The sequence below is a fragment of the Coregonus clupeaformis genome, chromosome 21 (genome assembly GCF_020615455.1).
Source record: "Coregonus clupeaformis isolate EN_2021a chromosome 21, ASM2061545v1, whole genome shotgun sequence".
Classification (NCBI taxonomy): Eukaryota; Metazoa; Chordata; class Actinopteri; order Salmoniformes; family Salmonidae; genus Coregonus; species Coregonus clupeaformis.
This window is the reverse complement of record NC_059212.1, coordinates 39296647-39323031: the sequence shown is the minus strand read 5'-3', so window position 1 is coordinate 39323031 and position 26385 is coordinate 39296647. Positions and strand designations below refer to the sequence as shown.

The 26385-nt window shown below is 44.1% G+C and overlaps 2 protein-coding genes across 2 annotated transcripts; one reads left to right on the top strand and one right to left on the bottom strand.

The window, feature by feature from the left end:
* Positions 1–9555: 9555 nt before the first annotated feature.
* LOC121535515 (ubiquitin-conjugating enzyme E2 R1-like) lies at positions 9556–14331 on the bottom strand. Its single transcript, XM_041842656.2, has 5 exons — positions 13601–14331; positions 13144–13230; positions 12859–12956; positions 11038–11172; positions 9556–10833 (listed from the first exon to the last, which is right to left on the bottom strand). Exons 1-5 carry the CDS (start codon positions 13784–13786, stop codon positions 10620–10622), a joined length of 720 nt encoding a protein of 239 aa, XP_041698590.2. The 5' UTR covers positions 13787–14331; the 3' UTR covers positions 9556–10619.
* A 632-nt stretch (positions 14332–14963) lies between these two features.
* On the top strand, positions 14964–26362 carry LOC121535502 (cactin). Its single transcript, XM_041842632.2, has 10 exons — positions 14964–15311; positions 17093–17756; positions 17885–17980; positions 18103–18248; positions 18425–18587; positions 24305–24419; positions 24698–24890; positions 24977–25096; positions 25203–25504; positions 25634–26362. Exons 1-10 carry the CDS (start codon positions 15022–15024, stop codon positions 26122–26124), a joined length of 2580 nt encoding a protein of 859 aa, XP_041698566.1. The 5' UTR covers positions 14964–15021; the 3' UTR covers positions 26125–26362.
* The last annotated feature ends 23 nt before the right edge of the window (positions 26363–26385 follow it).

The window sequence follows — 26385 nt, the reverse complement described above, 5'->3', positions numbered from 1 at the left end:
AGCCGGACCTCAACACCCGTTGTCTGTCGTCCCAGGGAACCCCGAAACCGTGCACGGGCGGATCTAGGATCCGTGGGATAATGTCCTGACCTCTAAGATTGAGGGTTAATCCAGGCCGGGGGTGAACTGGTTCACGACAGGAACGGTGACGAGATACAACCAAATTGAGTCCCAGCTACAAGAATAAGGTCAGTAATCTTTATTCATTGGATTTGGGGGGAATTGAAGTGTAACCTGCAGTAAGGATTTATGGAGTTTAAATTTGCTGTAGTGAGGTTCCGTCAATAATCCACAAAGGGGGACGGGTGTAAAATAAAAATAAAAGGGGGGGTCCGAAATAGACTCCGGGTAGAGAGGCCATTACCGAACATAAACTAGCCTTGTGTTGAGACAATCAAGGATTGTCAAAAGTATACAAGAAGGGAGTAAACTTTAGCGTTTTTTTGACGTTTATCTAGAGAAAACCACGCCTGAGTATTCTAGATAAATAGGAAAACAGGGGTGAAACTTCAAAGGAAGAGAGTGTGATAGTGAGACGGTCTGGGATCGTCAATAAATATCAAGTACAGGGAATTTAAAATAGTATGTGTGAGAAATAGAATATTATAAGTCATAAACAACTGTAGATTAGCAGTAACTCTATCCGTTCCATGAAACTGGAGCCGTAATTTGTCTTAGTACAAACTCCAAGTCATGAAACTGGAGCCGTAATTTGTCTTAGTACAAACTCCAAGTCATGGAACTGGAGCCGTAATTTGTCTAAGTACAAACTCCAAGTTGCCGGTAGTGTTAACCAATAATCTTGCGTGAGACTTAATATTTGCTCAAAAGTCACATCTAAGAATAAATTCCAAAAACAGGGACCAAATTAGGTCGTGTGAGGAAGTAAGTAATTATAATTGACTATTTTGAGGAAGAAACTAATTAAAGATCGAATAAATCATTAAAAGCAAAATTGTAAAATTATTTAATACCTAACAACTCAGTTAAAAAGACAAAAACAATTATTAGAGAGTTGGAAGTAATCTAAATTCAAATAAAGGTGAGATTCAGGAATTTGGTAAAAGCCATAAAGTAATTGTTCAAAGTTTTGGGTATAGGACGATCAAAGAGTCCTGCCAATATGGGAAGCAAACCCTCCAAGGAGGTCCCGGGGTCAACCGGAGATGAGAGATTTATGGAATCCAGGGATAGAAGAGGGCACTTTTGCCATGGGCCGATCACGGCGAGTATGTTGGGAAAATAACTGAATTGTGTAATAGCCTCAGAGAACATTACCATTGTCATGCAGACTTCTCTAAAGCACATGAGTGTAAACAAGAGGATAGTGAGACTGTCAGCCAGTACTTAGAGAGGGTTAAAGATGTGTTTAACGCAAACAGTGGCATACCCGAACCAGACCAGAGACAGGGGAATGATACGCCCTACCATCAGCAATTAAAGATAGCATTCCTCAGTGGAATGAGACCAGAGATAAGCAGAACCATTAAAAGGACTTTGGTGGATGGCATCGCTAGCTGAGGTTAAACGATATGCAATTCATCATGAGCAGAATAACAGACAGGACAGAGTCAAGAAAGAGCAGAAAGGAGCAGAGTACCTAATGGCCACTCTTGGGGAAATAGCGGGTAAAGGCAGAAACACAGGGAAAAGTGAAGGCTACAGCGGGGGAGGTCGATGCTTCAACTGTAACAAAGGAGGACATTTCGCCAGAGAGTGTGAGGCCCCATGCAGATATTGTGGTAAGACAGGCCATAACTATTTTCAATGCAAACCCAAAGGAAAAGGAAAGAAAGAAAAAAAGTGAGAAGCCTAACAGACGTCTATTTCCCAGCTTTGAGCGTGAGGAAGAGGAAGATAAGGCGTGACTAGTCCTTGAGGGAGAAAGAGAAGACTCTAGTGAGGGGGAGACTACGGAACTCATTGATCCAAATTGTGAGGTGTTTGAATTGGCTACTATTGACTTCAACAGGAACAGAAACCTTATTTGACATTGACAGTAATGGGTAAGAAAATTAAATTCCTTTGTGATACGGGAGCCTGCAGGACAGCAATCTGTGCAACAGACAAGCCAGATGGAGTCAGGATTGATGGGGAGAAAATCATAGTGCGATCTGCCTCTTGTCATCAATTTATTGAAAGGTTATCAGCCCCAATAACCCTAAAACCTGACCAATCACACCCATCCTGATATCTAAGCTGTGTCCGGTAAATTTACTAGGACGTGATGTAATGACTAAATTGAATGTGGCCGTCATTACCACTGAGAGGGGAATGAAAGTACACATAGTCAGAGACAATATGGTGGTCTGTGGGGAAGGGGAGCCATGTTATTGGTATAGTCAAGATTTGTTAAGGGGGGGAATAACTGATATTCCCCGAACCTTGATGGAACTTGCTGATGATGTAGTACCAGGCTCCACTAAAATGTCCCCCGATGACCTACACTGTCCTCTCTGGTATAACCAACACCCAGGTCCAGATGCAATCTATGAGGAAGCATTATTTAAAACCACAAAAAGGAATATAGCCTTGAAATAGTTTCACTATGACAACACCCACGCAGCAGTGGAGGTGGAACTAGGGCCCCAAAGTTCAGGGAAAGATGGAGCCCACATGTGTCCCTAGCAAAGGAGCCAGCAGAGGACTGGAAAGACATGGGCCAGGGGGTATCCAAGGGTAAGAGGATCACTGATTGGGTCAATATTGTGAGTGGAGATCAACACAGCCCATCCACAGATAGGTATCGTCGGAAATTGAATTGGAGAGCCAATTCAGTTCCCGGAGTACATTTAGATGAGAATAGCAGATGCTGAGGAGAGGAATACCTGTTGACAGAACAACAGAAGTCAGACTTAAAAGAAGTTCCAGAGCATTTGTGGTCCTGGGGTCCAGCAGACGTAGGATTAATAAAAGGGGTAATTCCTGTACAGGTGATACCCAAATCTAATCATAGGCCATATCAGAAGCAATACCCTATGAAACCAGAAGCAATAAAAGGTTTGCAGTTTACCAAGAGCAGATTGGGAGGGACCTTGAGGGAGGGCCAATTCTCGGGGAGATAGTGAGGCCAGAAACAAAGGTGCAGTGTCCTGGAAATCACAGTCTGTTTTGTTTAGTTTTTTCAGTTCTGCTGGGAGTACATTTGATGATGGGGTTTTGTGTTGAATTAGAGGCTAGAGACTTCATAAAATAATTATATATTAACTTGCTCACCCAAACGTAGACATACGTCATGGGTGAGACATAATTAATATAATATTGTACCATTAAGGAACATCAATCACTACATTGGATATTAATACTATGGAGATAAATTGGCACAACTCTGTGATAATCTGAGAGAATATTATCACAGACATGCCGACTTCTCCAAAGTCCACGAGTGTAAGCAGGGAGACAGTGAGACTATTAGTCAATACCTAGAGAGACTGAGAGATGTGTTCAATGCAAACATTGGATTTATTAAACAGTAGGTTTATATTTTAATAAATTAATGCAACAGGTTTAAATCAGTAGATTACCGGAAGGTGGTTATGGGTTTGTTATTTATAGGTTTAGTGAATTTAATGATACGTGGAGTTATCTGATGTGTTCTGAGTTTTTTGTTTTTGTTTTTTTCCCCCAGGATTGAGGGAAATCCCCTACAGTATCAGGAAGATAGGAGCAATAAAGAAGCAAGGGACAGTCACAAAAATAAATAAGGGATGGCAATTGAATGATAAATTACCAATATTACCTAAGTGATTGTTTAGGTAGGTGGTAATATTGACACATGGGCAAAACATGTGTCAAGAGGGGGATGATAGTAGATGGTAGGATTAAATAATAAATATATACGAAGGAGAGGACAAAATACTTTTAAAAAAACAATTTTTTAGATACAGTCTAGAAAGAGAATACTGATGTGAATGGTATGATTAGAGAGGGGTTAAGGAAAACACACAGGAGAGCAGGAAGAAATAGGGTACAAGGTCTGCCGATAGTATTAATGACGATCAGGAGAACTCCAGATAAAGAAGGGTTATTGCCATTGGAGAAGGGATTTGGTAGACCATACAGAATACCCGAGTTAGGAGGACCGGAGCAGTCAGAAATAGAAATTGAGAGCAGAACACATGTGAAGGTAGTTCATTAACCACACCCGTATGTCAGAGGTTTTGTGCCCCACAGGTGAACTAAAGGAGTAGGTGACCCACTCTATCTAACCAGGTGACTGGTGAGGATCCAGTCCCTAAAGAAGAAAAACTGGAAGCAGGCCTGTTGGGAAGGGCCCTATCAGGTTATATTGGTCACTGCCTTTGCCATTAGAATAGCAGAAAGAGCAACCTGGGTCCACGTTACCCACTGCAAAAAGGTAAGAACACATGCAAGCACCACTGAACACACGCAGAGTTAGAGAGAAGAACTGAACCAATAGGGTCTGGGGATCACCTCTGTTAACGAAGATCTCCTACCCCGACCTATCATCACTGTAGTGTGTTCTCAGGGTGTGAGTATGGGATGGTACCAAGCAGAAAGACTGAGGACAGGAGAGGGTTGGCGGTTTTTGGGAATATGGGTGACTTGAGCTGCATCATAGTCTCTGCAATGGTCTTGATATGTCAAGATCCACCACCAATTACGCTATGCCCTTACCATTGTTAAGAAGTAAAAGAAGAGAGAAGCGACCCGACATACTGACCGTCAAGGACGAGTGGCCTACAAAATGGGAGTCAGAGAAGGGCAGACTGTCAGATTCAGAATAAGGGTTAGGGACGTAGCCAACGGGTGGGGTACATGTCAATAAGCAAATTGAGATTTTAAAATCCCATTATATTCGTGTTCGGCCACCACGGCAGATTGTTCCTAGACTCAAGTGTTTAAACACACTTGGGGACGGGGATATGAGACCGGACGGGACTGAACATCCAGATGGGGGGTAAAGAGAAACAAAGACATCACCAATTATCAATTGGAGATAGTAGTAATGTGACAGACTTAAGTTCGGAAGCACAGGAGAGAATTCTAAACCTTACAGCCCCTGTAACCGATGTGTGGTGGGCGTGTGCCAGTAAAGGCAGTATAAGGCAGAGAATTCCAAAGGGGTGGCTAGATACATGCGCCCTGGTTATAGTGGTTCAGCTAGTTAGAATTAGTCAACAGGAACCAAGGATTAAACAGATGTAGGAGGAGTTTTAACAAGAAGGAGAATAGCCCTATTTAGATGGATGCGATTGGGATACCAAGGGGGTTATCAGATGGATACCGAGCTATGAAACAATTAGGGGAAGGGTTTACTACCACGTTCTTTTGGTGGGTGACAAACAAAATTGTGGATTGGATTAATTATATCTATTACGACCAACAACGATTTATTGGCTAGACTAGGGATGCAACAAAAGGGATCTCTGAACAATTATCCGCCATCTCACTCATGACTTAGTAAAAGAGGTTGGCTCTAGATCAGGCAGAAAGGGGCGGTGTCGATAGAATGGTAAGCCATTGTTGCACATTTATCCCTAACAATACCAGTCCTGACGGAAGTATCTCTAAAGCCCTAATTGGTTTAGATAAACTATCAGCTGAAATGAAGAGCATGGCTGGAGTGGAGGAAACCGGACTGTTTTCTTGGTTGGGTGAGTGGTTTGGTAAGTATGCTGCACTGGTGGTTACTGGATTTAAATAAATAAAATAAATAAATTGGTCATTTAGCAGACGCTCTTATCCAGAGCGACTTACAGGAGCAATTAGGGTTAAGTGCCTTGCTCAAGGGCACATCGACAGGTTTTTCACCTAGTCGGCTCGGGGATTAGAACCAGCGACCTTTCGGTTACTTGTACAACGCTCTTAACCACTAAGCTACCTGCCCCTAATCATTTTGTTTTTAATTTTGATGCTGTGCTGCCTGTATTATCCCTTGTCTGAGAAAGTCTGTTACAGATGTCGTGCACGCTGCTGGTATGATGCCTTTGCTGGAGGCACAAGAAGGAGATGCAGACACTGAGTCTAACTTTCGGAGGAAACTGGGGTTGACAAAAGATGAACCTTGGTTTGCTATTGGTGAGGTGGTGGAGTGACACCCTAGTGGGTGTCTAAAGGGGGAATCAAAATTCCCTGTTTGTGTTTTTATGTTTTATAAGTCAATTTTAACTATTGTGAATGTTTGTCTTTCCTTTTGTGAAGGTTTGAAGTTCCTGGGTGGCTGGTAGCCAACCAAGTACAAGTTAGGTGTAGATGGAAGGACTGAAGGCCTTTTTATTATCATTACTATTAATAAAAGTGTGATTATTTTTGTTTGTATTGTATTTTAATGAGTGACACCCTAGTGGGTGTCAAAAGGGGGAATCCTAAATTTCCCTGAAATTTCTTATTTTGGGTTCACACCCAGCGGGTGTGAAAAGGGGGATTGTTGGGATCTATTTTCTTATAATTAGATGTGATGCCTAGCTTAAAAAGAATACATTAATGATTAAACATAATAGGTTTGTGCTGTACTGATATAGATTGTTTAACATAACAAGCTGTGACTAATGTGAGGAACCGATAGGGGGGAGGCTGAGATAGAGGGCTGACACACACACACACACACTGCCTCTTTGTTAAACCGCTCAAGGACATGTGTACTGCAACAATGAAGAAGAGGAAACTATGTCTGAGGGTTGCTGACTCTCAAGACAAGTTGCAAAAAACAACTAATGCCCGGCAACAGTGAAGCGCCAAGAGGCTGGGACCAGCCTGAGCGCCAACGATAGGCTGAGTAAGTCTAAACCACGCTCAGCCTCTACTCTGATAGGCCTGCCTGGAGCAGGAACTATCTCTGTCAGAGTATCAAAAGAAGAACTTTGGGTTGGGCCAGTTAGTTCTCTGTTTTGCCCTGCGAGGTGTTACAGTGAACCCGTATATACGAAAATTGCATTTACCATTTATTCTCTTGACTAATTACATTAATAAAAAAGCTGAGAATATATTCAGTGACTTAGTGTTGAATTCTGTTCTGATACCAGATTCGAATTACGCAACTTAACAGTATGCCTGAAGATGTGCTGATGCCCGCCCCAGAGTGGACCACCAGGTACTGGGACTCCCTGATGGGCCAGAGCCTCTACCTCCCCCTTCAACTCTTCTTTATTGTCAAACGACTGGGAGAAGGCAGAGAGAGGGGTGAGGAGAGGGCAGAGAAGTGGGAGGAGGAAGCTGAGAGGGCAGGTGGGGGTGGGAAAAGAGGACCAAAGAACGGAGAGCGTGAAGAGGGTCGTTTTAGGGGGAACAAGGCAGGTTAGCCTCATCTATTTAAGTGGGGTGCAGTTGGTGGAGAACGGCCGAACATGTCAAAAGTAACAGTGGGCCGCGGCCCCAACAACAAAGTCATGCTAGGGGAAACACTGGCGTCCATGTTATCTTTGGTGTCTAGCAGAATCAGAGCTAGGATAGTAGCTAACTAGCTTTGAACGTCGTGTATATTGGCAGTGGTAATAGATATTGCGACGATAGTAAATACACTTTTGGCTAGAGGGGATCCTCGAAAAGCTTTGTACCTAGCTAGCAAGCTAACGCCTGCCTGAGTGTTTACCTCAGGGAGCCCGCATACACCTTTGTCCGCATAGGGAGACAGTCCAGCGGCATAGTTTACAGACATGACTGCAGCTCCTTAACTAAAACTCGGAAATAAACCTCAATGCTCTCGTAAACATTCGAGTTCAACACAATGCGCTGTAGTTTCTTTCGTTAGAAAACCAGCCCGTGTGCTCGTTGTCCAAGATTACGTCACCAATCTATAAAGGACTATATTAAAGGGAAATTCCACTCAAAATACAACGTGGACAATGGTCTCCATTTGCCTTGGCTGTAGTCATTCATCCAGTTTCTACTTTACAGTAAACCTTTTTTTTACGTTGCATATTTATTTTGGCTATAGGCATTAATTCTGAAAATATGTCTAAAATGCATTCAATTTAAACAGTAGGCCTATTCGAAAAGTAGTTGTTGAACTTCAATCTGTGGTTGATGCACTATAGAAATTACACACTATTGTTACACTATAATTAATCTTGTTTAACCCATAATTAAAATCTAATGTAATTTGGACAACAGGAGATTTGCATTGTATTGTAGTGATGCATGCTGTATATTTCAACTGGGGGTATGAGGGACAAAATAAAACTTGTTTTCCAATAAAGATCTTTATTTTTTCGTTTTTAAATAGGCCAAAAACCATTAAAAAATGCATACAGGTAAAAATGAACAAGTGATCGTCCATATAGCCACATATGTGCATATCAGTAAAGGTACATGTTGTTACTGTAAACTACACTACATGACCAGAAGTATGTGGACACCTGCTCGTCGAATATCTCATTCCAAAATCATGGGCATTAATATGGATTTGGTCCCCTCTTTGCTGCTATAACAGCCTCCACTCTTCTGGGAAGGCTTTCCACTAGATGTTGGAACATTGCGGAGGGGACTTGCTTCCATTCAGCCACAAGCATTAGTGAGGTCGGGCGCTGATGTTGGGCAATTAGGTGTAGCTCTCAGTCGATGTTCCAATTCATCCCAAAGGTGTTCGATGGGGTTGAGGTCAGAGCTCTGTGCAGGCCAGTAAAGTTCTTCCACACCGAACTCGACAAACCATTTCTGTATGGACCTTGCTTTGTGCACGGGGGCATTGTCATGCTGAAACAGGAAAGGGCCTTCGCCAAACTGTTGCCATAAAGTTGGAAGCACAGAATCATCTACAATGTCATTGTATGCGGTAGCGTTAAGATTTCCCTTCACTGGAACTAAGGGGCCTAGCCCAAACCATTATTCCTCCTCCACCAAACTTTACAGTTGACACTATGCATTGGGACAGGTAGCGTTCTCCTGGCATCTGCCAAACCCAGATTCGTCCGTTTGACTGCCAGATGGTGAAGCGCGATTCATCACTCCAGAGAACGAGTTTCCACTGCTCCAGAGTCCAATGGCGGCAAGCTTTACACCACTCCAGCCTAAGCTTGGCATTGCGCATGATCTAAAGGCTTGTGTGCGGCTGCTCGGCCATGGAAACCCATTTCATGAAGCTCCCGACGAACAGTTCTTGTGCTGACGTTGCTTCCAGAGGCCGTTTGGAACTCGGTGGTGAGTGTTACAACCGAGGACAGAATATTTTTATGCGCTTCAGCACTCGGTGGTCCCGTTCTGTGTGTTTGTGTGACCTACCACTTCGCGGCTGAGCCGTTGTTACTCCTACACGTTTCCACTTCACAATAACAGCACTTACAGTTGACTGGGGCAGCTCTAGCAGAGCAGAAATTTGACTAACTGACTTGTTGGAAAGGTGGATCCTATGACGGTACCACATTGAAAGTAACTGAGCTCTTCAGTAAGGCCATTCTACTGCCATTGTTTGTCTGTGGAGATTGCATGGCTTTGTGCTCGATTTTATACACCTGTCAGCAACGGGCGTGGCTGAAATAGCCGAATCCACTCATTTGAAGGGGTGTCCACATACTTTTGTATATATAGTGCATCTCTGAAGCCCACCAGGAAAGAGACCACTTTGTTATCTTAAAATTGTCCTTTTTTTTCTCATTCTTAAATATCCTGAGAGAGTTAAAGTTAAATTAAGCCAAATTAGAATAAATGCAACATCCAATAATTGTCAATGAGAGGAGAATAAAAACAGCAAATCATTACGCTAAACCCATAAAGCACTTTCCCCCTCTCCATACAGTTGTTGGGCTACACCAAAGACTTGTGCTCCATCATTCTTTGCAGAGGAGAACCTTGAGGAGAAAGGTGTGGGTCTCTTGAGAAAATTCTTCCAGATGCAGGAAAACCAAGTTGCCACGACAACGTTACATTGAGCGCTTTAGAATCACTCACACTCCACTCTCAAACAACAAAACAACACCTTAGACAGTTACGGCCAGGCCAGCGAAAAGTTGTAGAAACGATGCTAAAACATTCAAACTGGGTTTGGGCCGCAACTCTAGCTCAACCCCCAGACAGAAGTCATTGGTGTTTCCATGATCACAATAGTATTTATTTTACTAAATTCAAACAAACCAGTATGCTGACACATATGATTGCGTCCAAGATGTCTGACATGCAGAAACACCATGTTGCAAAAAGTATCTTGACAGAGTCAGTTTTCCTCGCACAAAAATGTAAGGGAGGAGAAGCCAGACAGAACCTTATCTTGGAGATAAATAAGTTCTGCTGTATGTTCAGTGGTGTGTCGCTCACACAAAGACACCATGACAGGTGAAGAAGTTTTCAGTCGCCTGTTCAGGCAAAAGAGTATCTGACTATAAGTGTGAGTGAACGAGGAGGCGGCGGCAAGTTGAGGAAGGGAAAACTTATCAGAGATCTGATTTACCAGGTGTTTTCACCAGCGCAATGTTTACACCTGTTTTTTCCAGATAGTCAAACAGGGTCATAAGGTAGCATGTCATGTTTTTAGCTCTATTTTAGTCAATACTTTCTGTAAATAACAGGTGCAGACTTTGCACAGATGACAGTGTGCTTGGATTCTGAGGATTGAAAAAGTGAGAGGTTTAAAATATGTGAAGTAGTACTTTCAGAACAGTCTCTCCTATGGGAGGAGAGTGCAGGGAGCGCACGTGTCAACCGTCCAGGCTCCCAGGTGGGCCGCGTCATGACTCCTCCGTACCCGAGTCGTCTTCATCATAGCAGCAGTCGTCCTCGTCCTCATCCTCCAGATCCTCGTCATCATAGTAATCGTCGTAGAAGAGGTCGGAGCCCTCGTCGGGGGGCGGGGCGCGAGTGCGGACGCAGTATTCGGCCAGTGTCGTGGGGACCTTCACCCCGTCGCGCTCCGCTTCAGCCTTAGTGGCCAATACCTGCTTCCTGAGAAACACACAGCGATAGAGGGGCTGAATAAGTGTGTGTGCTGTACTCTCTGTCCTTGCTACTCTCTGTCCTTGTTGTGTGTGTGCTACTCTCTGTCCTTGTTGTATGTGCGTGTGTGTGTGTGTGTTATAATATATATATATATATATATATATATATATATATATATATATATATATATGTGTGTGTGTGTTTACATACCTGATGATCTCGGCGTACTCTCTGTCCTTGTCCTTGCTGTCCCTCCACTTGCGGTACATGACGGAGGCGTCCACGTTCGCCGGGGAGGAGGTGTTGGGCTCATTCAGCAGAGAGATCACACTCAGAAGGATGGTCCTACAAAAGACACAAACAGGGTTGGGTTTCAGAAAGCAGCACCAGGCAGTGTCTATCAAAGTCAGCTGGTTGGCTCATTGATCCTGCTTTGTGGAATACAGGCTAGGATATTTCTGCAAAGTAAGATTTCTGAAATATGTCAACCTGTTGATGTCGACGTAAACCTAAAATGGTGCTGGTAAAAATAAGACCTACTTTACCCCTACCTACATGTACAAATTACCTCGACTAACCTGTACCCCCGCACATTGACTCGGCACCGGTACCCCCTGTATATAACCTCATTATTGTTATTTTTAAAATATTTTTTACTTTTGTTTATTTAGTCAACTCTATTTTCTTAAAACTGCATTGTTGGTTAAGGGCTTGCAAGTAAGCATTTCACGGTAAGGTCTACACCTGTTGTATTCGGCGCATGGGACAAAATTTTATTCGAATTTGATTTACTACTTCTAATTTAAAAACTCACAGAAATAAATGTTTGTCAACATGACTTATAGTAAACGCGTAACTGGGTCAGACCAAAAATAAACCAAAGTGTAACAGGAGTGCTTGTCCTCTGATAGGCTAGGTGGAAGTTTCACCATACTGCTTATACAAATCAAATTCTCTCTGATCTGCATAGGTTCTACAGGTTGACATGGGGTTTGGCTAGTATGATTCCTATTCACTTCCAGGAAGTCCTGGAGAGGTTCCACATGACATGTGATCTGGATATGAGTGACACAGCACAACGGGAGAGGGGGGGAGCGAAGGGGAGAGAGAGCGAGAGAAGGGGAGATGGGGAGAGAGAGAGAGAGAGAAGGGGAGATGGGGGAGCGAGAGAAGGGCGGAGAGCGAGAAGGGGGGAGAGCGAGAGAAAGGGGAGAGAGAGGGGGGAGAGAGAGAGGGGGGAGAGAGAGAGGGGGAGAGAGCGAGAGAAGGGGGGAGAGCGAGAGAGGGGGAGAGCGAGAGAAGGGGGAGAGAGAGAGAGAAGGGGTAGAGAGAAAGAGAAGATGGGAGAGAGAGCAGGGGAGATGGAGGAGCGTGATAGAGAGAAGGGGAGATGGGGGAGCGAGAAAGAAGGGGAGATGGGGGAGCGAGAGAGAGAGAGGAGATGGGGGAGCGAGAGAGAGAGAAGATGGGGGAGCGAGAGAAGGGGAGATGGGGGAGCGAGAGAGAGAAGGGGAGATGGGGGAGCGAGAGAGAGAAGGGAGATGGGGGAGCGAGAGAGAGAAGGGGAGATGGGGGAGCGAGAGAGAGAGAGAAGGGGAGATGGGGGAGCGAGAGAGAGAGAGAGAGAGAGAAGGGGAGATGGGGAGCGAGCGAGAGAGAGAGAGAGAAGGGGAGATGGGGGAACGAGCGAGAGAGAGAGAAGGGGAGATGGGGGAGCGAGCGAGAGAGAGAGAAGGGGAGATGGGGAGCGAGAGAGAGAGAAGGGGAGATGGGGGAGCGAGAGAAGGGGAGATGGGGAGCGTGAGAAGGGGAGAGAGAGAGAAGGGGGGATGGGGAGAGAGAGAGAGAAGGGGAGATGGGGGGAGAGAGAAGGGGAGATGGGGGGAGAGAGAAGGGGAGATGGGGGGAGAGAGAAGGGGAGATGGGGGGAGAGAGAAGGGGAGAGAGAGAAGGGGAGATGGGGGGAGAGAGAAGGGGAGATGGGGGGAGAGAGAGAAGGGGGTTGGGATAACATGCTGAGAGGGCGTGTACCTGACGTTCTGGGTAGGGTTCCACCTCTCAGATGGCAGCTCCCCACTCTGAGGGTCATCAACTGGAGGGTGCAGAATGGATATACACACATCCCCATTCTAACACAAGGGAAAAGTAAAAATTAACATACACAATGTATTTATGGTCGCAAATTACAGGTGTGACTAGGATTAAGCCACATACAGAGATGGAGAGAAATTGAGATTAGGACCACAACATTTGTTTGAAAATGAATTACATTTAGTTTGACTGTATTTTGCTAGAATTGGGTCAGTGATCCCTTACCTCATATATGTTGGGGTGCCACATCTTGGTGAGGAAACGGAAGGCAGGTGGTGAGTAGGGGTAGTCAATGGGGAACTTGATACGAGCCTGTGGGACACATGGAGAAAAACAGTCATATATCAACATATGTCAGCAACAAGTCCTAACATGCGTCTGTGCGACCTAACTATCTAACCCGATTCAATGGTAATCCTGATGTCGCAACCCAGTTGAGTAGAACATATTCGAGAACAACAACAGCCTAATCCAGAAATAGGTTTGACAGTGTACTGCTTGTCACTGCAGGCTGGAAGTACATCAATAGAAAGTAGATACGATGTTACGTTTTTCACGGGCCTCCTACTAACGGAAGCCAACCATGTAGTTGACCATAGCGCATGTTGGCTAGCTAGCTAACAAAACAAACTAGAAAAGTTAGCAAAACAAGTGAATTTAGTTAGTTATGCGTCGGCCTTACCTTGAAATAGCCCCCTTCATAGTGAGTGTTAGGAGGTCCAAAAATGGCCACTTCCCAATTGTAGAGATCTGCTTCATCTACCAGTGTTATTTTGAAGCCCTCGACTGGCTCCTCTTGAAGGCTCTTCATTTCTAGCATTAATGCTTTTTGTGAACTTGCTACGTGAACAGGACCATGTTGCGCCATGGTAAAATAGCCAACTAGTTAATCTTGCTAACGTTTGTCGGAGAACGTCGTCGTTTACAACACAGCTAGCTTGCCAGCTGATCCAGCAAAACAAAAAACGTTTTCTTTGTTGCGATTTCCCGATGCGCACAATGGCTAGATAGCTAACCTCTCTTTTGATTCAAGTCGATGGATTTGCTTTTAAATCGAGCAGTATCTGTTTAATCTAGCTAGTTATCAGTATCAAATAGCTCAATTTAAAACAAACTCACTCAAAACAATGTTTTGGTATTTTAGTAACTAGGCTCACCGACCTAGCTAAGCCGTGAAGCTAGCTAGTTAGCATAAGCTGCTAGCTATTGGTCCAGTGACAATGACTATTTGTTTTTTAAAATACTTTGTTGCTGATAGTTATACAATAATAAATCATTTTGGACCAGCTAAAGACTGCAAACATTAATAAAAAATTCACCAACGAGGTTTTTCTATTGTGTGTCCTGCTGGCTATAAATGAAGAGTGTTGAAATCAGTCTCCTCTCAAAACAGTCAATAAGGTTGCAGTGCCCTCTGGGAAATGTAGTTCCGATGAAACAATTAACTTAAACATCTCATGTCAGCGTTGCAAAAAATATAAATTTTAATCACCATGTTTATTGTAAAAGTATTCCAAAGAATTGGGAATAGCAATTTTTTATGACTATTTTTTTTTCGGGTGGGTTTTAAGAACTACACAAGACATTTCTGGAATACAGCCAATAGTGTGACGTACAACAACACGAACGTTGTTTTGCTGTAAAGTGCCTTGCTTTACCTTTTCGAGGCCAATTTATGTGGAAACTAAAACATGCCTAGACAACACACTTATAGATCGGGTGTAGTGTGCGGATTTCATTAATCATGATAAAATACTTGAGAAAAGCACATTGACGTTCTATGCCACCATCCCCCATTCTCCAAACGACCAATCATATTATAATATGACGCTTACAAACTGCGTCGGGGCTCAATGCAAGTCCCAGCGGTTGGCTTTAACTATGCCTGAGAATTAAAACAACAAATACGAACAAAGTCAATATAAAAGTTAGTATGAGAGGGAATCCCTTCGTGTTTTTCAAGTTAAATAATGATGTTTGTAATTGTCCTAACGTTCCTTCACCTCAAATACATTACAGTTGTGTGCTGCGAACAAAAAAATATATACAGCTCCGATTTACGCGACGGAGAACGGACCACAACGATTTGGGAACCAATTTGCCATGGGTCAGAAAAAGTATCGTCGGTCCCGTTCTGGCTCTCGTAGTCGGAACCGAAACAGGTCCAAAATAAGTAAATCACGATCACCCGAAGAGAAGAGAGGCCGGAGTCGGTCATTGTGTCGGAACAAAAATCCCCGGAGAATTGCGCGTTCTGAGAGCGGAAGCTCGGACAGCAGTGGTGGATCTGCGAGGCGACATTGGCCCCCTAGCAGAGACCACCCCGGGTCGAGAAGCGACTCAGACAGCGACAGGAGACGTAAACTGAAGGGCAAATCAAAAGACCGATCCAGGTAAACATGACAGGTTAAGCTATATTAAATAAATATGTGCAGTGTATGTACACCACATGGCCAAAAATATGTGGACACTTAAAATGAGTGGATTCGGCTATTTCAGCCACACTTGTTGCTGACAGGCGTATAAAATCGAACACACCGCCATTCAATCTCCATAGACAAACACTTTCTGTAGGAAGATTGTGTATCTCTGTTGAAAATATGTTGTGGCAGTATCAGTCAGAAAGCCTCGGGAATTGGGAAAGAAAATGGCTGCTACTTTTGTTTTTACTTATTTTGTGTGTGTTGGTGGAGGGTGCTATCATGAATCTCCAAGCAGAGATGTGTTTGCGTGTGTGTATCAGCAATATTGGATGTTGCATTTATTCTAATTTGGCTTAATTTAACTTTAACTCTCAGGATATTTAAGAATGAGAAAAAAATGGACAATTTTAAGATAACAAAGTGGTCTCTTTCCTGGTGGGCTTCAGAGTATGTGGACACCCCTTCAAATGAGTGGATTCGGCTATTTCAGCCACACCCGTTGCTGACAGGTGTATAAAATCGAGCACAAAGCCATGCAATCTCCACAGACAAACAATGGCAGTAGAATGGCCTTACTGTAGACCTCAGTTACTTTAAATGTGGTACCGTCATAGGATGCCACCTTTCCAACAAGTCAGTTAGTCAAATTTCTGCTCTGCTAGAGCTGCCCCAGTCTGTTAGTGCTGTAAGTGCTGTTATTGTGAAGTGGAAACTTATAGGAGTAACAATGGCTCAGCCGCGAAGTGGTAGGTCACACAAACACACAGAACGGGACTGCTTTAAGCGCATAGCCTGTAAAAATCGTCTGTCCTCGGTTGTAACACTCACTACCGAGTTCCAAACTGCCTCTGGAAGCAACATCAGCACAATAACTCTTCGTTGGGAGCTTCATGAAATGGGTTTCCATGGCCGAGCAGCCGCACACAAGCTTAAGGAGTGGTGTAAAGCTCACTGCCATTGGACTCTGGAGCAGTGGAAACGCATTCTCTGGAGTGATTAATCACGCTTCACCATCTGGCAGTTCGACGGACGAATCTGGGTTTGGCGGATGCCCGAATACGTAGTGCCAACTGTAAAGTTTGGTGGAGGAGGAATAATGATCTGGGCTGTTTTTCATGGTTCAGGCTAGGCCCCTTAGTTCCAGTGAAGGGAAATCTTAACGCTACAGCATGCAATGACATTCTAGACGATTTTGTGCTTCCAACTTTGTGGCAACAGTTTGGGGAAGGCCCTTTCCTGTTTCAGCATGACAATACCCCCGTGTACAAAGGGAGGTCCATACAGAAATGGTTTGTCGAGCCATGACTTCAACCCCATCGAACACCTTTGGGATGAATTGGAACACCGACTGCGAGCCAGGCCTAATCGCCCAACATCAGTGCCCGACCTCACTAATGATCTTGTGGCTGAATGGAAGCAAGTCCCCGCAGCAATGTTCCAACATCTAGTGGAAAGCCTTCCCAGAAGAGTGGGGGGACCAACTCCATATTAATGCCCATGATTTTGGAATGAGATGATTGACGAACAGGTGTCCACATACTTTCGGTTATGTAGTTTTTAAAAATTGGCCACATCAAATCAAAGTTTATTGCTCGTGTACACAGTTTAGCAAATGTTATAGCACGTTCAGCGAAATACTTGTTTTCTAGCTCCTAACAGTCCAGCAAAATGTCAAACACAAGTACAATAAAATAAAAAACAAGAATCAAGAAATCACATATCTGCAACTGAACTTTTTTCTATCCCATCAGCTCTGATTCAGAGGATCCAAAGGAGAGGAAGGAAAGAGAGAGCAGCAGAGGAGAAGACAGAAGGGAGAAGAGGAGCCAGTCACATTTAGGGTCCAGTGCAGACCGGAAGAGAGCGAGGGATGGGGGGAGCATTGACCGGGAGAGGAGATGGCGGAGGAGTGCAGACAGAGGGAGCAGAAGCCCCAGCAGAGCGAGGGAACGACAGATCAGGGAGAGAACTAGGGACAGGGAGAGGATGAAAAGCAGAGACAGGGACCCAAGCCGAGGTGAGGAGAGAAGTCGAGACAGAGAGAGAAGCATCCGGAGGAGTGAAAACTGCGGGAGGGGAGAGGGAAGCAGAGGGAGGGACAAAGAGAGGAAAAGACGTCGCTCTGGCTCCTCTGACTCGTCTAAGAGCTCTGGGTCGGAGGGCGGGGCCCGTGGAGGCAGCCCGGGGTCTGGAGAGGCCGGACCCTCGGTCAGAGATGAGAAAAAGAACCAGAGAGAGATGCTGAAGGCCCTGGAGACCCCAGAGGAGAAGAGGGCCAGACGACTGGCCAAGAAGGAGGCCAAGGAGAGGAAGAAGAGGGAGAAGATGGGCTGGAGTGAGGAGTACATGGGCTATACCAATGCAGACAACCCCTTTGGAGACAACAACCTGCTGGGCACCTTCAAATGGCAGAAGGTAAGAGAGGGAGAGGAGAGTGGGCACTTGAGAAATGGGTGTATGTGGGACAACCAACCCCCTGCTTTTAGAAGTGTAGTGGTTACATCTGACCAGGCTCTGAATAATCTGTGTGTTGTTGTGATCAGGCTCTAGACCGGAAGGGCATTGGCCATCTGGGTGAGAAGGACCTGAAGGACAGAAACAAACGCATCCAGGAGGAGAATCGCAGAGAACTGCAGAAGGTATGCTTCTATGCAACACGAGCTGTGTGTGTGTTTGGTAGACTCAGGAATGTATGTGCTTATGGAGAATGCAATGCAAGAGCAGGATCTGTGTTTGTATAAGTGTGTCTGTCTGTGTGTAGGTGAAGCAGCTGCGACTGGAGAGGGAGAGAGAGAAGGCCATGAGAGAGACAGAGCTAGAGATGCTGCAGAGAGAGAAGGAGGCAGAGCATTTCAAAACCTGGGCAGAGCAAGAGGATAACTTCCACCTGCACCAGGCCAAGCTACGGTGAGTGGTGACCCCTTCATTACTGTCCCCCTGTAACCCTAACCCTCAACAACCTCACATAGTTCCATATACTCACTTAAAAACAGCCTGGTACATGAACAACATCTCACTGCTCCGGTGTTTGCTGATGTGGATTTGTGTGCAGACCTCTAACTAATAGATGTTTGTGTGTTTAGGTCTAAGATCCGTATCCGTGACGGCCGTGCTAAGCCCATAGACCTGTTGGCTAAGTACATCAGTGCTGAAGATGATGACCTGGCTGTGGAGATGCACGAACCTTACACCTTCCTCAATGGACTCACTGTCACTGACATGGACGACCTGCTCGAAGACATCAAGGTGTGTGTATGTCAGGGTTTCCGTTAGCCGGTAAATGCTGGCTTTTGGCAAAATAAGAAAAGCAGATAAATACAATTGTTACCGGCCTAATTGTCCAAATATTTAATAATCCATTGCAAAATAATGCTTTTTATTCATTGATGGCAATACCAGTCAGTGTGCTCCAACTTCAAAGGCAAATATACTTCATAGGATAATAAATCATCAAGCTGCTGGGACAGTGTAGGGTGTGTTTCTATAATAAATCATTAAGCTGCTGGGACATTAGTGTAGGGTGTGTTTCTATAATAAATCATCAAGCTGCTGGGACAGTGTAGGGTGTGTTTCTATAATAAATCATTAAGCTGCTGGGACATTAGTGTAGGGTGTGTTTCTATAATAAATCATCAAGCTGCTGGGACAGTGTAGGGTGTGTTTCTATAATAAATCATTAAGCTGCTGGGACATTAGTGTAGGGTGTGTTTCTATAATAAATCATCAAGCTGCTGGGACAGTGTAGGGTGTGTTTCTATAATAAATCATCAAGCTGCTGGGACAGTGTAGGGTGTGTTTCTATAATAAATCATCAAGCTGCTGGGACATTAGTGTAGGGTGTGTTTCTATAATAAATCATTAAGCTGCTGGGACATTAGTGTAGGGTGTGTTTCTATAATACATCATCAAGCTGCTGGGACATTAGTGTAGGGTGTGTTTCTATAATAAATCATCAAGCTGCTGGGACAGTGTAGGGTGTGTTTCTATAATAAATCATCAAGCTGCTGGGACATTAGTGTAGGGTGTGTTTCTATAATAAATCATTAAGCTGCTGGGACAGTGTAGGGTGTGTTTCTATAATAAATCATCAAGCTGCTGGGACATTAGTGTAGGGTGTGTTTCTATAATAAATCATCAAGCTGCTGGGACATTAGTGTAGGGTGTGTTTCTATAATAAATCATCAAGCTGCTGGGACATTAGTGTAGGGTGTGTTTCTATAATAAATCCTCAAGCTGCTGGGACATAGTGTAGGGTGTGTTTCTATAATAAATCATTAAGCTGCTGGGACAGTGTAGGGTGTGTTTCTATAATAAATCATCAAGCTGCTGGGACATTAGTGTAGGGTGTGTTTCTATAATAAATCATCAAGCTGCTGGGACATTAGTGTAGGGTGTGTTTCTATAATAAATCATCAAGCTGCTGGGACAGTGTAGGGTGTGTTTCTATAATAAATCATCAAGCTGCTGGGACAGTGTAGGGTGTGTTTCTATAATAAATCCTCAAGCTGCTGGGACATTAGTGTAGGGTGTGTTTCTATAATAAATCATCAAGCTGCTGGGACATTAGTGTAGGGTGTGTTTCCATAATAAATCATCAAGCTGCTGGGACATTAGTGTAGGGTGTGTTTCTATAATAAATCATCAAGCTGCTGGGACATTAGTGTAGGGTGTGTTTCTATAATAAATCATCAAGCTGCTGGGACATTAGTGTAGGGTGTGTTTCTATAATAAATCATCAAGCTGCTGGGACATTAGTGTAGGGTGTGTTTCTATAATAAATCATCAAGCTGCTGGGACATTAGTGTAGGGTGTGTTTCTATAATAAATCATCAAGCTGCTGGGACATTAGTGTAGGGTGTGTTTCTATAATACATCATCAAGCTGCTGGGACATTAGTGTAGGGTGTGTTTCTATAATAAATCATCAAGCTGCTGGGACATTAGTGTAGGGTGTGTTTCTATAATAAATCCTCAAGCTGCTGGGACATTAGTGTAGGGTGTGTTTCTATAATAAATCATCAAGCTGCTGGGACATAGTGTAGGGTGTGTTTCTATAATAAATCATCAAGCTGCTGGGACAGTGTAGGGTGTGTTTCTATAATAAATCATCAAGCTGCTGGGACAGTGTAGGGTGTGTTTCTATAATAAATCATCAAGCTGCTGGGACAGTGTAGGGTGTGTTTCCATAATAAATCATCAAGCTGCTGGGACAGTGTAGGGTGTGTTTCTATAATAAATCATCAAGCTGCTGGGACAGTGTAGGGTGTGTTTCTATAATAAATCATCAAGCTGCTGGGACATTAGTGTAGGGTGTGTTTCTATAATAAATCATCAAGCTGCTGGGACATTAGTGTAGGGGTGTGTTTCTATAATAAATCATCAAGCTGCTGGGACAGTGTAGGGTGTGTTTCTATAATAAATCATCAAGCTGCTGGGACATTAGTGTAGGGTGTGTTTCTATAATAAATCATCAAGCTGCTGGGACAGTGTAGGGTGTGTTTCTATAATAAATCATCAAGCTGCTGGGACAGTGTAGGGTGTGTTTCTATAATAAATCATCAAGCTGCTGGGACATTAGTGTAGGGTGTGTTTCTATAATAAATCATCAAGCTGCTGGGACATTAGTGTAGGGTGTGTTTCTATAATAAATCATCAAGCTGCTGGGACAGTGTAGGGTGTGTTTCTATAATAAATCATCAAGCTGCTGGGACATTAGTGTAGGGTGTGTTTCTATAATAAATCATCAAGCTGCTGGGACATTAGTGTAGGTTGTGTTTCCATAATAAATCCTCAAGCTGCTGGGACATTAGTGTAGGGTGTGTTTCTATAATAAATCATCAAGCTGCTGGGACAGTGTAGGGTGTGTTTCTATAATAAATCATCAAGCTGCTGGGACAGTGTAGGGTGTGTTTCTATAATAAATCATCAAGCTGCTGGGACATTAGTGTAGGGTGTGTTTCTATAATAAATCATCAAGCTGCTGGGACATTAGTGTAGGGTGTGTTTCTATAATAAATCATCAAGCTGCTGGGACATTAGTGTAGGGTGTGTTTCTATAATTAATCATCAAGCTGCTGGGACATTAGTGTAGGGTGTGTTTCTATAATAAATCATCAAGCTGCTGGGACATTAGTGTAGGGTGTGTTTCTATAATAAATCATCAAGCTGCTGGGACGTTAGTGTAGGGTGTGTTTCTATAATAAATCATCAAGCTGCTGGGACATTAGTGTAGGGTGTGTTTCTATAATAAATCATCAAGCTGCTGGGACAGTGTAGGGTGTGTTTCTATAATAAATCATCAAGCTGCTGGGACATTAGTGTAGGGTGTGTTTCTATAATTAATCATCAAGCTGCTGGGACATTAGTGTAGGGTGTGTTTCTATAATAAATCATCAAGCTGCTGGGACATTAGTGTAGGGTGTGTTTCTATAATAAATCATCAAGCTGCTGGGACATTAGTGTAGGGTGTGTTTCTATAATAAATCATCAAGCTGCTGGGACATTAGTGTAGGGTGTGTTTCTATAATAAATCATCAAGCTGCTGGGACAGTGTAGGGTGTGTTTCTATAATAAATCATCAAGCTGCTGGGACATTAGTGTAGGGTGTGTTTCTATAATTAATCATCAAGCTGCTGGGACATTAGTGTAGGGTGTGTTTCTATAATAAATCATCAAGCTGCTGGGACAGTGTAGGGTGTGTTTCTATAATAAATCATCAAGCTGCTGGGACAGTGTAGGGTGTGTTTCTATAATAAATCATCAAGCTGCTGGGACATTAGTGTAGGGTGTGTTTCTATAATTAATCATCAAGCTGCTGGGACATTAGTGTAGGGTGTGTTTCTATAATAAATCATCAAGCTGCTGGGACAGTGTAGGGTGTGTTTCTATAATAAATCATCAAGCTGCTGGGACAGTGTAGGGTGTGTTTCTATAATAAATCATCAAGCTGCTGGGACATTAGTGTAGGGTGTGTTTCTATAATAAATCATCAAGCTGCTGGGACATTAGTGTAGGGTGTGTTTCTATAATAAATCCTCAAGCTCCTGGGACATTAGTGTAGGGTGTGTTTCTATAATAAATCATCAAGCTGCTGGGACAGTGTAGGGTGTGTTTCTATAATAAATCATCAAGCTGCTGGGACATTAGTGTAGGGTGTGTTTCTATAATAAATCATCAAGCTGCTGGGACATTAGTGTAGGGTGTGTTTCTATAATAAATCCTCAAGCTCCTGGGACATTAGTGTAGGGTGTGTTTCTATAATAAATCATCAAGCTGCTGGGACAGTGTAGGGTGTGTTTCTATAATAAATCATCAAGCTGCTGGGACATTAGTGTAGGGTGTGTTTCTATAATAAATCATCAAGCTGCTGGGACATTAGTGTAGGGTGTGTCTATTTTGACTCACGTTAAAGACACGAGGTCCTCATAAAGGACTTCAGCTAAGTGTCCCCGACTGGGCAAACTTTACGAAGATAGTGTTGATTATCCCCGATTCCATTGTGCCCGCTGAGAGGGGATTCATTCTCCAAAAACAGAGTAAAGATGGGCTGAAGATCGCGCCTTCTTGAGGACAAAGTAATGAGGTTGATGTGCATCAAGCTGCTCCAAGGAGTTGGACAGTTTTTACTTCCCGACAGCAGCGGCTCACTTTGAGCAGGCCACGGTCGTCCGCAAACGCAAGAAAATTAGAGGCTAATTATTGTGTTCGTCAGACCCAGTCTTAGCACTTCTGCTGCCGCCCTAGGCAAGATCAACATATGCTGCCTCTGTGTCATGTATAGTATAAAGATTTGGAATGGATAGATAGACTAGAGTAGAGTAATTATGTGTATCATGAACAATTGGTGCATTTCAGTTGAGCTTATTCCGTAGCACTTGGAAACTAAACATCGTTGCCAACTATTCACATCAGAGAGTTACAATCACTAGGCAGCCAACTGCCTATAGTAAGAAACAGAGTTCTCAATAAGCCTCGTATATATCACACATGACACGAGTTGCGACCCCACGATAGTTCAAATTACAACAAACATACCATTTATTAACATCATCCAGTAGAACTGTAAAAAGAGTGAGATATAAATTGAGCTTTGGAAACAAGTGCTTTCATAAATGCATGGCGTGGGCCTCGCTTCACAGCAGCATTGTAAAATAAGATTTCTCTCAATGAACCAGCCTTAACTAATTTAGTTCATTTACATATTGAATTTGATTGTCCAACATCAGTTTGATAATTTCTTCATTTTCTGGCCGCCTAGTGGCCTCTTTCCACTGCTGTGGTGCTGAATGGCAGCGGAAATGGGGCAGACCGGCCCTGGTGTTCCTCCACCACCTCTCCCCAGTTTTGTTATTTACTAGGCCTATTTAAAAATGTTCATGCCTAGGCTGTTAAATTAGAGAGGCCTAGATTGTATTTGAAAACAGCTGAGTTTTGTTATTTATTAATTAAAATGTTCATACAAACAGCCTATAGGACAGGTCGTTCGCAAATTATATTATACAAATATTATATTTTAAAGTTGTTTTATTACTTTGAAGGCGACTTGTTCTTCTAGGCTAAATTTTTTTAAAATTATTATATTCATTTATGATTTCCAGCAGGGATAAAGACGCAACAGGCAATGTTTTGCTTTTAAATTAAACCTGTCATGTTGGTATAAGAACATTGTTCTATTTTATTACAACTTTACAGGCTAATTTCTGTTATTTTAAGATGAGTTACAATTACCTAAATGTGATTTTCAGCACAGTGGGTGGACGCCCTAATGCGTTACGCACCCAAAGCATTAGCATGTCCGGTAAATTAAAATCTTGCCAGTCATGCTGTCAGGCGCCAAATTTTCCTAACTGAAACCCTGGTGTGTGTGTTTGTGTGATGCCTTGTTCAATGTGCTGTTTTTAGAAATGGTGGTTTGTAGCGGAAGAGTGAGACTGTGACATGTCTGTGTGTGCTTTTTCCCTGTAGGTGTACATGGAGCTGGAGCAGGGGAAGAATGTGGACTTCTGGAGAGATATGACCACCATCACAGAGGATGAGATCAGCAAGCTCCGGAAACTGGAGGCATCTGGAAAAGGCCCAGGTACAGCAGCACCACCATCTCCGATAGGCCAAAATACAGTAACATCTCAGTATCGCTCTCGCTCATTGGCCCATATTCTGTCTTGGCTGTCCACCATCAACATCTATACTCTGTGCCTACACCTAGGCATTTCTCCCCTTGTGTCTCTCTCCTAGGATGTGTCCAAAATTACACCCTGGTCAAAAGTAGTGTACTATATAGGGAATAGGGTGCAATTTCTTGTGCAGCCCTAGTCTATTGATGTTTTCTGTGTAGTTGACTGTCTCTCTCTTCCCCAGGTGACCGTCGTGATGGCATTAACACGTCAGTGAGCACCGATGTTCAGATAGTGTTCAAGGGAAAGACGTACAGCCAGCTCCAGGCGCTGAACCTCAACATGGAGAATAAGATCCGAGCTGGGGGATCCAACCTGGACACAGGCTACTGGGAGAGTCTGATGCAGCAAATCAGGGTCTACATGGGCCGAGCACGGTGAGGGCCGGTGTGTGTGTATGCATGCTTACCCTATCTGTCTCCGGCACCTGTGTGTGTGTTGACCATCCCTATCTGTGTTGTAGGTTGAGAGAGAGGCACCAGGACGTGTTGCGTCAGAAGCTGTTCAAGCTGAAACAGGAGCAGGGAGTGGAGAGTGAGCCTCTCTTCCCCATCATCAAAGAGGAGCCTGAGGAGGAGGCTGTGTGAGGACATGCGCGCACACACAGGTTTCACCATCAACCTCTTTCTTCACACACACGTTCATGTACACAAGGTTTGACCTTTGACTCCTCTGTTTCTCCTCCACAGGACCGAGAGAGAGGAAGGCCCCTCCTCTTCCTTCCCTTCCACCAATCAGAAGAGGGATACAGAGGAGAAGGATGACCAAGTGGCAGGCCCATCCACAGAGGGAGACGGGGAGAAGGGTGAGGTGGTAGAGGCCGTTCTGACTGAGGAGGATTTGATCCAGCAGAGCCAGGCAGAGTATGACTCTGGCCGCTACAGTCCCACCCTGCTGCTTCCCTCGGAGCTACCGCTGGACACACACACCATCACACCTGACGAAGACACACAAAAACTACACCTCTCACGCAGACAGCTCGCCGTCACAGGTAAGAGGCTTTGCATCAACACACCCATACATACACAAAAACACTCAGACGTTCTTCCAAGCCCCATCTCTACCCATCGTCATATTAATGAATCTCTCTTTCTCTCTCCGCTTTCCTCTTGTTCTCCAGGTGATGCCAATGAGAATGCGGAGGATGAGTTTGTGCGTCGCGCCAAACAGGGCATGGGCGGGGACGAGGCTCAGTTTAGCGTGGAGCTTCCCCTCACAGGCAAGATGTACCTGTGGGCCGACAAATACCGTCCCCGGAAACCGCGCTTCTTCAACAGGGTCCACACAGGCTTTGAGTGGAACAAATATAACCAGACCCATTACGACTTCGACAACCCTCCGCCTAAGATCGTCCAGGGCTACAAGTTCAACATCTTCTACCCGGATCTGATCAACAAACGTTCCACGCCGCAGTACTTCCTAGAACCCAGTCCCGACAATAAGGACTTTGGGGTTCTGCGGTTCCACGCGGGCCCGCCGTACGAGGACATTGCCTTTAAGATAGTGAACCGCGAGTGGGAGTACTCTCACCGCCACGGGTTCCGCTGTCAGTTCGCCAACGGGATCTTCCAGCTGTGGTTCCACTTCAAGAGGTACCGCTACAGGAGATAGAACAACACCAGCCCTGGGCCTAGACCCCAACCCAGACTGGGAACCTCAGACTGCCAGGTTTTAACCATAGATATGGAATGTTAATGTACTTTGGATCTATTGGGTTTTTATTGGTTATCTTAGTGGTAACCTCTCTCTTTTATCACTGGCCGCCCATTCTGTTGTCACAAAGAATGGTTTCCATTTTAGTTTGATCAGATACTGTCTCCGAAATTACATATTAAATATTATTTTCCTAGCTGGCTTCCATTTGATGCAATC